The following is an 18376-nucleotide window of genomic DNA, read 5'->3' as shown; positions in this document are numbered from 1 at the left end:
AAGTTAAACCTTGACCAAATAATTTTTTCTTAATGCACAAAAGTGAAAATTGAACCTCTTTTTAAAAGTAATTATTACCAAGATTTTCAAACTTTATTTTGGAAATGCATAGTGTGCAGAAGCATTTCCACACAGTCCTTTTGCTGAAATTCATAAGACATTTATACAAAAAAAAATAACAACTGTGAAACACCAACAGTGAAGTTCATTCATTTAATTAAAATGAAAACCAGTCCACAGATTTAAAGGAGAACTTGGTCCACATAAACGAATTATGTAAGTTTTGTTCTAGTCCATTCTATGGTGGAACTGATATTTAAACTAGTCTATGTTTCTGGAATAATCTAATCAAAGGAAGTGCCGTTGTAGTATCTCTAGAAAATAGTATGTAAATATACAAAACATCAATTCATGTTCTAAACTATTCTGAGAATCAAATCCTCCTTTAAAGAGAAATAATCTGTAGTCTACAATTGAACATTTAAATACAACACAGAAACCCAGTGCTTCAGTGATAATTTTTCCTACAATTCTTCCCTCAGTATTTTAAGTTTGAAAAACAGTATAGTTTAAAATTAGCAAATATATAAATTTGGTCCGCAAAAATATTGTAGCAGGTAGAAAAGAGAAATACATGTATTGCAAATTGATCTTATTCATAGCATAAATCTATAAAACTATGTATTATTTAGGAAAAATAGGTTAAAAAAGATCTTATTTATAGGTTTAAACCTTGTCCCAACACCATATGGGTAGTGTACAGAAAACATTATGCTTAGTATATGTAGTTTGTGAAAACTACTTAATATTTCTTGTTATTTTCTCAGTAAATTGCAACACATAGAATTCAAAAACAATGTGCTACTACAGTGAACTCTGAATGAAAATCCCAGAAATACAAGAATTTAAACAAAATAATCCATAAATGTGAAATACATGCTTTCTTTTTAAATTAATTTGACATTACCGTTTTCTTAAACTTAATTTTTACTATACATCTTTAGTGGCAACAGATAAACAGACTGTCACAGACTGAACTTGTTGGCAGGATTTTTCTATTGTCCCTCTAACAGATTCAACTCTATCAAATGCTAGTTGACTAATATTGGAATGATTTTTAATACAGTATTCTACTTTTCACAAACATCAATTTCAATGAAAAGGGCATATGAGGTCTTAGAAGCACAAATATTACTTAAGGCAGAAAGTTAAATTATTGTCTATTAGTACAGGCAGAGTCAACTAGGAATAAAAATACTGAAAACATTATTTCATTTTATTGGGTTGCAATAGGGAGGGACCATAATTAAAAAGTAAAAAAACCACCTACCATGTTAAACTGTTGCACTTTCCCTCCTCCCTCAATTGTACAATTATATACAAATCTGCTGAGCTTCCTCAAGATGAAGCACGTCTGTGCTAAAATAAAACAGGGTCATTTTAGCAGCTTGATTCAAGAGTGGCTACCACTCTGCCAGTCTTGCGAACTTCTCTCTCCTTCTTTTGAACCTTTTCCTTCTGCTTTTCCAGTTTTTCTTGTGTTTTTCTAATATCCTTAATTTTTTTCTTTATTGTTGATCGGTCATTTTGACTGGAAACTCCCAAAGCCTTTGGGGGGGGAAGAAAAATACCTCATCATTAAATTTTTCCAACAGCACTGTCAACAGTGCTTGTGCATGAACAGTTAAGAAAGTGTTATTCACTTTGCTGCAAGATAGTCTGTTTATTTGAAAAATAAGTACCTAAGTCCTCAAGAGCATTGTAAATGATCATCTGGATAACAAGGTAAATAAGGAAACAAGGGCCTACTGTTGTTCGGTTGTGAAATAACAGCTTCTCGTTGCATTTTACAAAGACAGACACCTGAGAATTTCCAGCAAATAGCATAATAAGTAGTAGTCTCAAAGTATTTTTCTAGCTCTTTTTATACAAGAGGAATTTATACTCAGTAACTAATCTTTAATTTTTAATATTAAGGATTTTGAAGTGTATTATTAAAAAGTGTATTCAGTAAGTAAACAGTCCACTTTGATTTTTGATCAGCAGGTGGCAGTACCCGATTCCAAGTTAAAGACAGCACTCACTCACACTCTATAGAACTCCGAATGGCATTAGGTGTAAATTAAGCTTTAAGCATCAACATCCTAAGTTCCCCAAATAGAGACAGTCAATTGACAGACCAGTAACAGGTATTTCTTCTGTGTCCAAGGAAATGTTTATTTAACAAAATACAGGACATTTAGTGTTGCACATCTATTCTAAAATGCAGGTATATTTGGGTGACTGAAGTTAGACACTTTTTTTCTCCCTAAAACACTCAAATCCTACTATTGATCATTAACAATAATTTGCCTTATGCCAGAATAGACCAATGAACCTCATTTTAGTTGCACATCTTGCCTGTCCAAAATGCAGTCTTATAATCTAATGAGAAAGAAAAACTGAGCGTTTACTAGCACTATAAGGGATACGTACCATGCAGCTTCCAGAGGTAAAATGGCAAGAAAAGGCTCAAAAGATTTAGAATAGATTTTTTTCAGCAGGAGTAAAAACCAAAAACATTTAAAAGATCACCAGATAGGATTTTAGCCTTCCCATTTGAAGAGGAGATGTGGAAGAAACAGATCTCTCAAACTGGATCCTGCAATTCTATGCATTTGAATTGGCTGGATCTCATTTTGATATGACCTTATGCTAAGATTGATGATAGATGTATCAAGCCCCTTTGGGGAATTATGCTTACTTTGATTTCCTAAAGATGCAAACAAGGAAGAAATACGTGGGGTTTTTTTTGATTAAAAATGGCTTGTCTTTAATTATACAATCAATTACTAAATTCTCATCTAACTGTATAGTCTACAAGTATTTCAGAAGCAAAACTCTATCCCTTAAAAAGCCATGAAAACAGGAAAATAGATTTTGTAGGTTAAAAATACGTCTGAATAAGCAGCGAAATTTATACAGTTACAAATCTATCCTGGGATATTCACATACCTTCAACTTCTCACTGTCGAGCTGCATTAACTGCTGTCCATCTATGTTCATAGCTGTGAACTCTGTAATATACTGCTCCATGTTCATTCCCATTAACCAGTGGCATACTTGCTGGGTGGTCCATTCAGAAATAGGTCTACTGTGCCATTGATTTTGCTTTCCTGTTGTAAATTCATCATCTAAAGCCTAACCAATTGAGAAAAGTCACCGTAAGCAATGTTTTACTTGACTATATGTTGAATTCCAGTTGCCAACTGAGTTTGATTAACAAAATGCATTTTTAAACATACCCTAGCTCCGAAAGGACTTAAGTTCTTGAGATCACAGTTTATAGTCAGTTTGCCTAGGAGTTTGCTATAAACAAAAAGACACTACAACATTCAACACAAACTAAGTCACAAATAGAGAACATAAATGGTTTTCTCTCAGAAATTAAATAGCAAAGCATTCGCTTAAATTTGATGTATCCTAACAATGAACAAGCTTCCTCAGTCGGTTAAGGTAGCTCAATCCTAATGTTAGATACTGCCTTACACAGGGTCAAGAAGAATCAAGTAGCACTTCAGCTGTATTACTGATTATTGTTAAGTGAAGGAAATCCAGAATAAAAGCAATTCTAGTGGTCAATAAATCTGGTGACTGTTCCAGACAGTTTTACTAAATTTGGTGCATTTCTAAAAAGAGAGGACTGTATATTCTTTCATCTAATGCCATCACGTTAACATTTTAAAGGGTTTGCCTAGTAGAAGACCATTTCAGAAATATATGAGCTTGTAGCCTTCCACTGAAAATACACTTTGCCAGCTCACAGAGCTTTTGAAGCTCCCTGCTCCAATTTCAGTTGGCTTCTGAGGGGAAAAAGGTACTGCTGTTCATCCTGAAGCACTCTGTTACTTCATCACAAAAGAAAAGCTACATAAAACAGAGCTCAATGTCTGTACAGAAGAAATTCTAGTGCGATACTTGAATCAGTATCAACAGAGTTACCAAAAGTTTTATTAACTATCCAAAATGATCTCTCACTAGCTCATGATTGAGTACAGGCTGCATTAGACTTGCAGACTGCTCCACTAGGAAGCTTCCACTACTTTTCAAAGATACTTGCAAAACAGCAGAAAGTATGCCCACTTTTTCCAGCAAGCCTTATACATGTCATTTGTAAACAGAAAACATGGAAATAAGCATCTTTCTAGTGATGGATTTGAGATGTGACCCTGTAAGTTTCAGGTGAATAACTACTGCTCCCAACTGGAGGGATCTCACAAAATCCAACTCCCTTGGTGGAAAATTTGGGAGAGTTGATTGAATGTAACAAAATAATTCCAGTGATTGCAAGTGAAAGATAGTGAGACATAGGCCTGTCACACGATCGGATCATACAGTAAACTGGATCTGAGAGTGCAACATGGAACACACTTCTGAGGTGAAACAAATACAATTTTAAATTTCTGATGTATCAGAGGACTACACGTAATTAGAACCGGTTTTGCTTTCCCTGGTCTGTGAAACAAAGGACAGTGGTTACATTAGGAGGTAGTACAGATAAATAGGAACAAGTTTGTAGAGCAGAACAGTTTGTGCCGAGGTCCTAAAATCCATACTACAAGCATTTAAAAGGATTTTCACTTCCGAATAGCTCTAGTCTGGTCACACAGACTCAATGGCCACTAGCAGCTGGAATGCACCAGGAACACTGTTGAGGCGCATCTGATTTGATTTCCAAGATAAATCAAAGTAAGGCAAGTGGGGATAATCAGGAGATTTACTTCAAAAATGGACTCCTAATCCAAATTAAAATGCTTATGTAGATATAGCAAACATGAACACATCCACCTTCCTGATGTGCAAAAGAAGAACAGCAATGTTCACAAAATAACATCAAAGAGCTCTAGAAAAGGTTTTGCTCGAAGTGCTATATACAGCATCTGTATCAAGACAACCAGTGCACAGTGAGTTTTCTATCCAAGCTATCAAGCTTGAGATGCTTCGTACAGAGAAAGATGATTCACTGTATAAATTACTAAAGGAATTTCAAAATGCCCGTTTATTTTAAATCATTTTAGATAACAGTACTCCTCAACCTGATATTGTAATACAAAATATATATTGGTAACTTTTTATTTTGTCTCATACTAGCAAGTGTTCATGACTAATACATAAAAAAAAGGGGAAACTTTTTACATTTCAAGTTTGGCCTGTATCTCAGAGTTGTATGTGGTCTATCAGCAGCAAGAAATACTAAAATATATATATTAAAAAAATACATATGTGGCAATATATCTACTTTTATCCTTTAGGGTCTGTGTGTGTGTATATATCTATCTCTCTATCTCCTTTACACTGAGAAACGTGTAAAATGTTTTATTCCAGTTGGAACTCACTCACTAGTTTTATTTAATCTGTGCTAGCCGTGCAACAGCTTCGCTTCTGTAATTTCAGAGTATAAGTACTTGAAAAAGGTGTACTCCTGTCAAACGAAGAGGCCCAGATTCATTGATTTCACCAGGCAAAAGCAGTCCCCCGACAATCTTGGGGGCTCTCTGCACCAGTTCCTCCAAGCAGCATGGATTGGAGCAGCTAACAGACTGTACCATGGAGGAGTCCTCCAGACTGAGCTACTAATTCCAGTCTAGGCTTTCAGCATCATCAGTTGCTAACAAACTCCTCCTACTTCATTTTGGTAAAGACACAACCCTAAAACCAGGAGAAGTTGTACCAAAACCTGAATCTGTGTTAAAACACTTAGACATCATCTCCTCACAGAAGTGAAGGTGAACAGGAAGATATTTAATCCTGTATAACTTGAATTTTTCACTATTGCACAAGGGAAAAGCACATCTGTAACTATTTTTCAGAATATCAATGAGAAAGTGAAAAGTGTAGAAGAGTAAGATGAAGAACAGCGATTTTTAAGTAACGCTTACTGGTCATTAAATAATACCTCTGCATAATTTTTTTTTTCCAATTGTTTACCATCCTTCCAGAGGCAGAGGGACTGTCCCAAGCTGTTTGTACATCAGAGTTACAGTCCCCAAAACGGCCACCACACACACACACACACACACACACACACAAGATCAGCTGCAAATTCAGAAAGCAGAACTAAAACTACTTATAAGGTATGGAGCATGAGAAAACCATGTGCTCCTGCATAAAAACGCAGGTGATTCAGAAAGCAAGTACAGAAATACTGAAGGCTGGCTCTGAAGATAAAAATACAAAAAGAAAACACCAATGCCATCACACCATTTAACAGATTAAACTTTAGAAGGGCAGGAGGGATTACCAGCTAGCTTGCTAACCAGCTGTGAGTGGAGCTGCCTTTGCTGTAACTAGCTGGCTGCTAACAACCTAATTCTCACCACGCAGTCACTTCCCCAAACTGCCTGTGAGTACCTGCCCAGCAGAGGCAGACTCTTCAGTGCTGCTCCTGTCTAGATTTAAGAGGTGTTTCCATCTCCTGCCTACTAACAATTCCAGGATTTGTAGGGCAGCATGCAATAGCCCATTCCTCTTGAAAGCAGGGGTTGTTACACTGGCTAGCATGAACCCTGCTGGGTATTTATGAATCCTTCTGAACAACAAGCACCACGTAGAAATCCTACTTGTGAAGGGCTTGTTAAGGATTTGAAATATCCAAAATTGCTATAAGATTGGTTACTTATTTTTTCCTAGACCTCAGTGTATTGAACTACTAATTAAAAAACCCCAAGAACAGAACTACCTATTTTTCTTCACACATACTGCTTTCCGAAAAAGAAACCAGCTCAGAGTGTATTTATCATTATCCTCAGAACAGACCCTGATAATGAATGTAATTATTGAACAGGTACAAACAACTTTCATTGGTCATGTGCACAAGCAACACATGAACTAGAGAGAACACTAGAATCAGACTCACCTATAACAAAAAAAAAAAGGGCTTAAATCACCACTTTACACATGCACAATTAGTAATAGGCAACTTTCATTTGAGTTTTAGAACCAGAAGTTTACTGAAAGTTGTGACACTGATCAAAGAACAGTATTCAAGAAGATATTTAGCTTTGTTAAAATTTTACGATTTATACTGCTTGAAAGTTTTAGAAGCACATGTTCCATTCATGAACCATTCCATTCAAAAAACTGCAGGGAGCACTTGCAATAATAGACGTTAACTGGAATTCCTCTAGTTTTCATTAGATCTATGACTGTCATCTCTGATAAAATCTGCAAGAAATTAATCTACTACTGAAACCTGTAAACTAGTTACATGATTTTTGACAGCACAGATTTTTATTTTAGTGATTTCTTATTTATAACATTGTTTGTAAGACTGTTCTGACTTTCTACATATTACTGGAATATTTTAAGATTTTCACCAAAGCCTGGTTTAAGATAGCTAATAACAAAACCTCACATTCATGAACCACCATTTCATGTTTTTCTTTGGACACTGCCACTACCAGTTTGGCAAGCCCTCTTACTCATTTCTGGAAGATGACTGTGTTCAGCTTTTAATGACTCCTCCTAGTCTAGAAAGCATTTGATTTATAAAGACGCCCATCAGTCAAACACCGAATGAGACAGTATCTTGGAACGTTACCAAAGTGTAGACTTTAGGTTTCAGCTGTAGCCAAAGGAGTTAGTTCTCCAGGGGAATGAACACTGACTTTCAGTTATCTAGTTTCTACCTATGTATCAGAATCACTGTATTCTGCCCTTTTTTTTTTTTTCCTTTTGTTTGTTTTAATTTAGATGAAATTTTATGGTAAAACAAACCTGCACGGATGTGAAGGCAAGGTCAAAAACGCTGCAGTTTTCATTCACCCAGGAAGTTGCTTTAAATTAGTGAACAGAAAGGTGTTATATTTAAAATTTAAAAAGGCAATTTGATCAGAGAGAGTTCATTCCAATTTTTATGATATAACTAGGATCATAACACAAAGGCTGATATGACATCTACTAGTCTGTGTCCTTAGTTCAGTAACAGCTTACGATTCTTTACAGTGCTCTTCAACATTCAAATATGGAAACAGCCATCTAGTATCACATTACACACCACTGTTTCTATTAAACATGCTGTAGTGTGAACAACAACACCAACAAGACACATATACACACTTTGAAACTCACCTCATTTGAAGAGAAGGTTAAAGTGTGTGAACGACCTGACAGATTTGGTTCTGTCACTAACCCTGAAAGTTCACAACTTGGCTTGCTATGGTATGTATCATCTATGACAATTCTACTCTGCAAACAAGTGGAAATAACGTTTTATTAACTCACTCCTTGGAAAAGCAGGTCATAAGGTGACATTCTAGTAATTTTGATTTTTGGTTAAAAAATACTATGACTCAGTTATCTTTAGATCACATATGAAATGCACTCACTACATCAAGCATCTGACTTGCTTTTGTTAAACTTCTGAATTTGAAAACACAGTAACAAATTTAAAGCAATATCCCCAATAAGACCACCTTGTGTGGAGAATCGGTCATAACCTGAAATGGTGTTAAAGTACACAAGGAAATATATGAGGTTACTTTTCCAGCAGGCATACCACACTCGGGGAGAAGCAATTTAAAATTCCTTTGATGGAATTATTCATGCAGAGTTTGTATTCAACTGAAACCTACACAAGCACTATGAACGTGCTTCAGAAGGTGCTGTTCTGTTGGCAAGATAAAAATCAGTCCTAATTGTTTATAGTCATTAAGCTTCCCATGGCACAGAAGTGCCCCCATAACAAAGTTTCTGAAAATGAGAAGTAGGTTTAGACTTCATAGTTGCCCACTATTGAACCACTGTAGTAGACAGTGAAACAAACAGGCTGTCTTTGCCTGACATACATTGAGAATTGGAATAGCAAGGAGCTTTGGGCAGCTTGCAGATCAGGGCTTAACTTCGTTCATGAATAGAGAATACAGAGCTTGCCTAAGGACAAGCTTTCCCAAAACTTTAAATTCTGATTTAAGATACTGTATTGTATTGCTATTCATTTTAACAGCTTCGATGAGGATGGTGAAACACTGGAACAGGTTGTCCACAGAGGCAGTAGATGCCCCATCCCTGGAAACATTCAAGGTCGGGTTGGACAGGGCTCTGAGCAACCTGATCTAGTTGAAGATGTCCCTGTTCATTGCAGGGGGGTTGGACTAGATGACCTTTAGAGGTCCCTTCCAACTAAAACTATTCCATGATTCTGTGATTCAATTTTGAGTCGGCTGCAATTGAGACACAGAATCATGTCATCTGAAAATCACCTTGATATGAAAAATACCACATAGATGTAAAATATCTTTAGAAGAATTTTTATAATAAGTGGACTGTATTAAGCTATGTAAAATCTTCTTTATAGTTAAAGGACCAAATAGTGTAAAAACGCTATAATAAAGCTGAACATTTTAGAAGTTAAACAATTACTCGGATGTCTTCACAAAAAATGGTTTAACACTGTAAATCTACAGTAATTATACAGTTTGATAGCCTGAATAAATTATTTTCAAAATAGAAAACTCTTCTGAAACAAAAGACTGACAAATTTATTATATTAATAAATTAATAAAGTACTATTAAATATATTTTTAAAATATGTAACAAAGTAAAATTCAGGTTAGAAATATGACTAATGTAAAAAATATCATATTGAAAGAATGTAAAATCTTCATAGCATTTAATATTTGCATTCAGTTATTACACTTAGTCTGTGTTTAAAGGAAGCTTTTGCATCTGTACGCCTGCCTCAGCATCTAAGAGCAGCAGGATCTAGGTCCAAACTTATCCAGCAGCCAACACTCGTGCAACCTCAGGCAGGTTACCTGAGCAGCCTATGACTCAAGCTGAAGACTATGAAAAAAACAGATGTTACACCTGAAAATGTCACAGCAGGTTTGGTAAGAAAATCCTTCTAAAGAATACTAATGTATGTGTTTCCCATGATATGATTATACTCATAGTATGAATACTAATGTATGATTTCCCAGAATATTTTCTAATTTGATTACCTTCATTTCCAACTCAGATCGTGACCTCTTATTTTTCTTTAGCAAGTGAAAAATAATTCTGCCAAAAGCATGCCTCCTACTTTTGCCTTTCTAAAATTTATTTCTCAGCACTACTCTTTGTTGCCTACAAACAGTAAGCAATTATTTACCATTATTTTCTCTAATTTTCTCTAAGTCTCTAATCAACTAACTATACTTTGTAAGGATGCCATACCATATCCCTACATGCATAAATAATCTGAGATCCTAAATTAAGCTGATGTTAAAGACATTTTTCTTCAGTAACTTATGCTCCTATAAGAGAACTATGTTTTTGCAGTTGTCTTCACTGAGCACTTCTGTATTTGTGTTCTGATTTCAGTTTAACCTGAACTTTAGATTTTCTAGATTATTCTATTTTTGTTTTGGGGGCAGATACTTGATCTTTGCATTCCCTTTTACCCCAAATTACTGATATGCATTTCCAGTCTTAAAAAAAGAAAAAAGTAAAGAAAACAAAAAAACCCAACCCCCCCTCCCCCCCAATCCAACAAATAAAAAACCCCTAAACCACAACTTGAGTTTTCCTGCTACCTTTTCATGGAGTGTGGTACTGTGCATGACTGAAAAATGGTGTTCTATTTACCATGTCGATTATTTTATTAATTACATCATATTTTAGGGACTTCTTCAGTCTTTTAGATGTAAAAAGTATTACCAGAAACAACAGAATACTTTGTCCATCAGCCTATTCTCAAATTAATTTCAATCCAAAGTGAAAAATCTATTTGGGAGCTTTTCTTTTAGCCACCCTCAGTTTACTCTTTCTACCTTTGCAGAGCGATTGAGAACAATTCAGACACAAAATTGCACCAAAAAAAAAAAAAAAAGACAGGATGATATTTGAGCAAAATATTCAATGAGACCTTAGAAAAAATATGAAGAAAACAGCCAAAAGTAAAGCATCTCACCACCAGTTGTAATGTTTTCTCCTCCCCTGGTCCTATTCGGTTTGAAGAAGTAGTAATTTCCTTTTAAGTATTTAGAGCCAGTTGCAAAGATTTTTGATTCTTTAAGAGCACAGAATTTGGATAGAAGAGGTTTTATAGGTATGATTCCTAAGATTTAAGGCACTAGGATAGAAACAGTTTACACCACAGTGTTCTTCCTTGCAGCGAAAATGAAACACTGCATACAAGCTTACAGAAGCTAAATAATGCTCTGGAAAAATAATGAATAGGAACAGTATGCATGTGTTTGTATTGTATCAGAGAATGGGACTAAATCAAGGGGCAGATTATGTAAAGGGACTAATTTTAGAACTGTGTAATTCAGAAATCTCATAAGGCTAAACAGTCTGCAAACACTCAGATCACAGGATTTTAGTTCTTGTGTTTCTAGTTTTCACAAGCAACAAGAAGTTGATTCATTACTTTGCCAAATTCTAAGTTTAAGACTAACTTTGGTATCATTTTAAGAAAACAAAATCCTTCTAGGTGCAGTAATTTTAAGAGGCAAATTTTGCAGAAACAGAAAAGTTAAAATATAATTACATTCCTTATACCATCAATATTAAAATACAACTACAGAAATTAGACACAATGAGAAAGACTCAGTACAACAGTTAGAGATTTTTACATGACAAAGTTCTTATTTTAGGGTTTCGACTTTTACCTGCTCTTCAAGAAACGCTTTCACCTGATCATATGGGATACTACAGACATAAAAACAATAAATATTATGGAGTTAACATCAACAGAAAGGAGTATTCTTTCCTTAAATTCTGGGAAGATGATTTTGTCCCTGCTGTTATGTTGTTTTAGTAACAAGACTCACTGCTGAGTGGTCAAGCACATTTCTTTCTCAGTTTTAATGTCTTTTCATAGCGAGGTTTACCAGCCAAAGCCTTGTTATTGTAGTGCAAACTTAATGATCAGCTGCAGGTTAAGATCTACAAAGATTAGTCATTCCAGGCAGTAGCTGCTGTCACATTACCATCTTTATAAAAGACCCCAAATGTTGCAAAGTAAAAACAGCCTGACTTCGGAGAGGCCGAGTATGATTTTAAGATCAATTAATGTATGAGAATCTGTTCTTTAACAGGGTCAGCTTTCTACCATTTTACAAAGCAGGAATATAGCTGAAGACTTGTATATTCTTCCAGCTGCTGGTTTGCAACTGGCACTAAGGAAAAGAAAAGAGCAGCAAGCAGCAATTACATACTGGAGCATGAGAAGGAAATGAAAAATAAAACCGTAGGCAAGAAACCAGCTGGAAGGTTAAAGCGATAATCAACTTGGATAAAGTATACAATGATGAGAAGAAATGGCTATTATTTCAGGGCAACGTGGAACGGAAGAGCACCCAATCTGGCAAGATCTAAACTTTTTTGATTGCCAAAAAAGTGTCTATATAAACACATTAAGGGGTGCTTAAGCACATTATGGGTGCTTATAGTAGAAATGCAGCAGTGGGACTTTTACTACACTCAGAAAAATTATTTGAATCAGACAGAAAGGAGGAATGAAGAGGGGATGAATGGATTCTTCTGAACCAATGACTTTGAAAGCTAAACCACTGAATATTTATCTATACAGAAAACATCTCTTGATAGCTTTGCTACAGCCTATTAAGAGATCAACCGTGCATTCCTATTTAACAAAAAAATTGTACCAAAGTATATGCATATCATCCCCTTCAACATGGATCTTGCAGTCCCAATATCATCGGGTTATTTACAGAAACATCTTTTGGCCACTACATGCTTCGACAGAAGCAAACAATGCAGGAGCTGTAAATACACAAGACTGACACACACTGGACAGTATTCTGTAAAGTGTCGTTCTACTTCAGAGATTAAAAATTTCCTACTCTTCTTAAGTTCCTGTGTTATAGTAAGGTATTGTATGGTTCTAAAACCACTTTCTGCATTTTTTACAAACTATGTATGCAGACAGCTTAATCCTGTCACCAGAACTGTAAATTCACACTAAGAAAACAGAAGGTAATTTTAAAAAATGTATTATAATAGCATTTTAGTGCAATCAGCATCTGGAAACATGGAAAGCCAACTTGTTTTTATCTGCCATCTATGCAAAGCATCAGTGACTTCATGGACTACAACCCAGCAAGTTTCTTTTCCAGATTTGTAACTCATTTCTGTCTAATAACACAGAGGAAAAGGAAAAAGTGAAAGGGTATTTTAGACAACCAAAGTGTGAAACTCAAGAATAAACCTAGCTTATGAGGTTACTCAAATAGCTACAATTTTGAATCTGACAAAATTCCAAAGGAAACAAGAATGAAGGTAAGTTAATAAGACTGTTAGTAAGTCTCACATTGAAATAGGTTTTAACAAAATATTTAAACATTGCACATATTAAACTTCTTACTTTTTACAGCCATTTCTTTCAAATAGTTTAAACTGTGAAGATAGTAACTTTATGGTTATAGACTGAATTGTGTAGCCTCACTCTTAAGGTCTGGTTAAAAGGCTTTAAATTATTAGAACATTATCAGTTACTCTGAAGCAGTTTCCTAGAAGAGTGAGTGTTCCACAGATGCACCTCTTGGCTTTCAGTACTAAATTCGTTAATGAAAAACAGGATGCTATCTTCATCCACCTGTCTGGTACTCCACCCCTACATACTGGTATGGTAAGAACTGGTTGGCCAACTGCCTGGAAAGCTGACCTCTCTTTATGTACGCTTCCTCCAAGTATTAGACAGGGAAACAGATTTGGCTTTTAAAACTATACAGTCCTAATGCTAGCATTGCTTTCAGCATTATAAACCAGTGAAAAAACATATCCTATGATTGTTCCTTCATGCTGCTTCAGCCTGAATAGTCTCCACTAATGCTTCAACTGAGGGAAGGGAGGGAATGGGAGCACACACACAGTCTCTACTTGTGAAGGCTGTAAAGTCTCAAACTTCTGCAGCAACGTTTGTAAGAGGTGATGTGATCAAGGACTAAGTCATCAAGCTTCCACATACTAAGCACTGATGTTTTTGCTTTATCAAGATGCAACGCTTAAATGTTCAACGCACAAATTAGTCATCTTTACCTTGCTCCTGTTCTTCTCTTGACCGTGTTCACAACTGTCCTGCCCGCACTGAGTAACATGCAGGCTGCTACTAGAAATCTGAGGCTCTTTGTGGCTGTCTCCAAACCAAGAGAAAGGCATGCAAGTAGGAACTGGGGAATCTGAATCTGATGCAGATAGATTGTTGCCAGAGTCGTCCAACAGTTCTCGAGAACCTCTGAAATAAGTAGATTAAATTGTGTTTAAACAGCAGCAGCAAAACACACCACCCCACCTCCCAGACACTCCCCCCTCCCCAACAACAACAAACTCAAAACACACCACTCATTTTTACCCGTTTCACACCACAATTGATATCTAAAATGAAAACCGAAACTTGCCTTTAAATATCCATGCAAAATAATTTGAGTTATTGAACAACGCAAATTGAAGAGCTTTTGCAGTATTTTACACAACTTAACAATTTCAAATAATTTGCTAATTTAATTTACTCAACATTCATCTTCCTAAGCAAAATACAGTTTTTATATTTAAGATAAGGTACAATGTGTTAATCTTACAAGCCACTTTAAAATGTAACCCTGCTTTACTGTTTCCTCTATACTATTCTATGTATTTTTCTTATTTCATGAGATTAGAAGCTCATCTCCACATCATTATATTAATCCTCATAGAATTTTGCCACTGTTATACTCAAATGTACTTTAAGGTCAAACAGTAATGACAGTTTTAAAGAAATTCTTAGGTTAAAAACTTTAGGAATGCAGCATGTATGTATTAAACAAACAAAACGACTACCTGCTATCCAGAGAACCTCTTAGATTTTCTTTTTCTTGTTTCTTGCCCTTGCCCCCAGATTTCCGTAATCCACTGAAGTGAAAAAAATCACAATTTTCATAGTGTTTACATTTACACAGTGCAACATTTTTTTGTAATCAGCAAGCTAGTTTTTACATTGATTTAAACAGTTACAAAAAGTCACATTTATGTTGTTACACAGAGCATGATTTTGCAGATTATGCATGCAATTAGAAAAGTACTGCAATTCATATTTTATTTAAGAACCATGACAGAATTATGAAAGTACCTTTCAAAGACCACATACAATCAAAATAAACACAGAAAATGCCCAAAGAAATTAGCATATAGTGGATACAACCAAGAGGAAGAACGCAGTTTTATTGCTATATAAAAGTTCATATGCAATGCAGAGTGACTTGAACTAAGTCACTAACTACATTCTGTGTGTGAAATAAGTTATCATTTTTATGTTATATATTATGATTTATTTGTTACAGTACCAGTCCGAGTCTTCGATGTTAGTTGGCTTCAACTAGCTTTATACCTGGCTCCAAAGGAGCAAGGCTTATTGCAAAATTTAGCAACTCTTCTCTCAAGCCCCAGAGTTCAGTTACCACACTGCATTTCCAGATAATATGCAGCTTGCACTTTTGTTTTACACCTCTTGGCAATCTCATCTTCTAAATGAAATTCAGAAATCCACTCATCACTGCTGCCCGCCTCCAAGGAACAGTTCAGTAAGCAGCTACTATAAACAAACCCTATGTAGCGACACCTCTACTGTAGAAGGAATTAAGGCAAGACAGGTATCTATTTTAGACTGTAATGTCAGCAGGATGTAACATTAGAGTCTAGGCTCCAACAATATTTTGGCATAAAACTATGCATGGATTTTCAATTTAATTCATAGAGAAATTGTGTATTTAGATGAGAACTGAAGAACCCCAAGAAATTCTTTGAGAGAAAAAAATACAGATAAATAAAATCAAAATGTGGTAGAAACATGAATGCAACATTACAAATTCAAGATGAAGAAGACTCTGTCCAGTGGTGTTGCTATGAAGTAGCATTACTGGATTTCCTCAACATTTTTTTTGTTTAGAGGACATTATATTCTCCAAAAGTAACACTGAAAATAATTTATTTCCAAACGAACACAAGTAAAATCTTACCCAAAATCTGGAAATCTCCTTTTGGACTTCCCTGATGATGTTCCTTCATTTGTTTCTACTGTCTTGTCTTCATTTTTCTTTTCTTCTGCTTTTCATAGAGGGGTGAAAAATAAAAATGTAATTCTAAAAATACTTGCAAGTTTCAAGTACTTACGATGATGCTTCGAAGTAAATAAGATTACTAAAACCTGAGTAACAGTGTTAAAATTCACATTAACACATGCAGATACTAGCTGAAAATACCACAGCCATATCAACATAAGTTATTCTCTATGGCATCTTCCCATCATTCTGGCTGTGCTGTACCATTGAAAAATGGCAACACAACAGTTGCTTATGACAGATCAAAAATATTGCTTTTGATAAACAGTAATTCTATATTGTCTACAGAAAGATAAAACTTACCACAGTATTTTGCTTCAGTGAATTACAAACAGAAGATAGTTTAATATAGGTTTAGAAAAAAGTACCCCTTTCTTTTGCATAATGTCAACTTCAAAATACACTGAGATAACCAGTATAAGATGCATGAAAGAAACTCAGTTTTAAAGCAACAGTTGAGCAAGTACAGCATTTAATTGTCCTTTATTACTTGAAGTAAGATGTTCCTTTTGCATTTTTTCTGGTTCAGTAGCTAGTCCAGGCTAGCTACTTGGAACACGGGCTACACATGCAAGCTGCTAGCTCCAGAAGGCGTGCCTAACCAACCTGATAGCGAGTACCTGGAGAGCAGACAGATCCTAACAAGCTGAGTTTCTTGGAAACACACAGTATACAAACTATGACTATTCTAAAGAAATAATTGGGACTTCGAAGCTTCTCCGAGACTGTGGTATTTTCAAAACTGGAATACAACCTGCTAGGATCCAATTTTTCACCAGAGGGAGCATGTCCAATTCCAACTTCTCAATTATTAAGTGAAATTAAGCGACAAACTTAAGCATCACACTACCTCTTCCCACAGATTGGAACAGATTACTGCAAGTCCTGAACGTACTTTCTTTTAAATTCTCAGGCTACTAAAGTGGTTTTTTTTTTTAATAATTGAAATATGTTTTGCATTGCAAATCAGGTGTTTCATAACTAAGCTGCCCATGAAAGAGATGCAGCATGCTTTTTGTGAGACAAAGTAGGTTTTAAGCTCTGCCTTTAAGGCAACTCCTGACATGAAGTAATGTACACAGATGCCTTCAAGGATCATTAAAAAAAAAAAAAAAAAAATCATGTTTACTACACAAAACTGAGGACAACTCCGCACCACCCCATCAGCTAATAATCCTTCCTGAAACATATAATGGTTATCTCAAAGTTTACATGCTGAATAGTCAGGATAGTCAGGGGTTTTTCCTCTTTTTTTTTGGCATATCTGATCAGTAGTTTCTGATCAACATCAGAACTTTATATAATTAGTTAACCGCTCTTCCTAAACATGTAACATCCAATAAGTTATAACTACCAGCTAAACTCGTTATTTTTCCTGTCAACTTAAATACAAAACCAGAAGAATTAATTTTAATATTGACATTTGTTTCCACCTCTCTCTCCAGAGGTAATATTTTAAGAAAAGAGGTAATTTCTAAAAGGCAGTACAATAGGTTAAAATACAGACTGATACATGAATGGATGGGAAGGAAATAGAAAGGATTATTTCAATGAAATAATAGGTAGACATTTAAATATGGTTAGAAAGCAACAATCTAGCAGTAAGTAGCATTTAGTGTCATTTTGCCTACAAAGAGTGAGCTTTCAATACTAGTCCTCATCTTTGACGTACTGCATTAGCTCTTCCAGTGACTCTGCCAGTTTTCAGAAAATGTTTGCAATGCTTCAGGCATCACAAAAAAATTGTAGAAAAGAAAGCAAAATCACTTATATATTAGGTACTTGTTTTGATAAGGTTTAAAAAAAAAAAAAAACAACAAACAAAACAAACAGAAGTTGAGGTAGAAACTATTTTTGTTTAAGACTTTATAGAAACACACAGAATGAGGAGAGTATAAAACAAATCCTGTTTTCAGGGCATTAAAAGAAAGCTTTTGTCCGAGCTGTATAGAAAAGACAGCAAGTATAATCTGCCTTTAGATATTGTGCTAGCTGACTAAAGGAATTATCAAACATTTAAAATATTTTATCTAATCCCTTTTTCAATTATTCATAAGAAAAAAGCCAAATATTTCTGTCAAATAATGATTAGTAGCGACTAGGCTGATCATAATACTTTTAACCTTTTCCTAGTGAGAAATATCCTAAGAGGACAAGATGAATAATGCAGTAATTCCTATAACACTCAGAATCCGTATCTTGTTTAAACACCTGGATAATGTCTGGAAGCACAAAGCCAACACTGATTTTTTCTGGGAATTGGGAAATCAGTCAAACTTACTCTCTGATACATTGCT

At 35.2% G+C, this 18376-nt stretch overlaps 1 protein-coding gene across 4 annotated transcripts in view; it reads right to left on the bottom strand.

The window, feature by feature from the left end:
• Window positions 1-71: 71 nt before the first annotated feature.
• LOC143162355 (neurabin-1-like) overlaps window positions 72-18376 on the bottom strand; it is a 49371-nt gene continuing 31066 nt past the window's right edge. Inside the window, exons 14-19 of one of the 4 annotated variants that reach the window (XM_076342599.1) lie at window positions 15978-16065; window positions 14803-14874; window positions 14026-14221; window positions 8110-8226; window positions 2995-3180; window positions 72-1608 (exon numbers count right to left, since the gene is read on the bottom strand). In XM_076342599.1, coding sequence (XP_076198714.1) covers window positions 1441-1608; window positions 2995-3180; window positions 8110-8226; window positions 14026-14221; window positions 14803-14874; window positions 15978-16065 — 827 coding nt within the window. In that variant the 3' untranslated portion in view covers window positions 72-1440. The remainder of the gene's footprint in view (window positions 1609-2994; window positions 3181-8109; window positions 8227-14025; window positions 14222-14802; window positions 14875-15977; window positions 16066-18376) is intronic. The other 3 variants (XM_076342600.1, XM_076342602.1, XM_076342603.1) reach the window with 3 other exon arrangements.

This window comes from Aptenodytes patagonicus, chromosome 6, assembly GCF_965638725.1.
Source record: "Aptenodytes patagonicus chromosome 6, bAptPat1.pri.cur, whole genome shotgun sequence".
Taxonomy (NCBI): Eukaryota; Metazoa; Chordata; class Aves; order Sphenisciformes; family Spheniscidae; genus Aptenodytes; species Aptenodytes patagonicus.
Note: the sequence above shows the minus strand (reverse complement) of the source record. Positions and strands in the feature narration are given on the sequence as shown.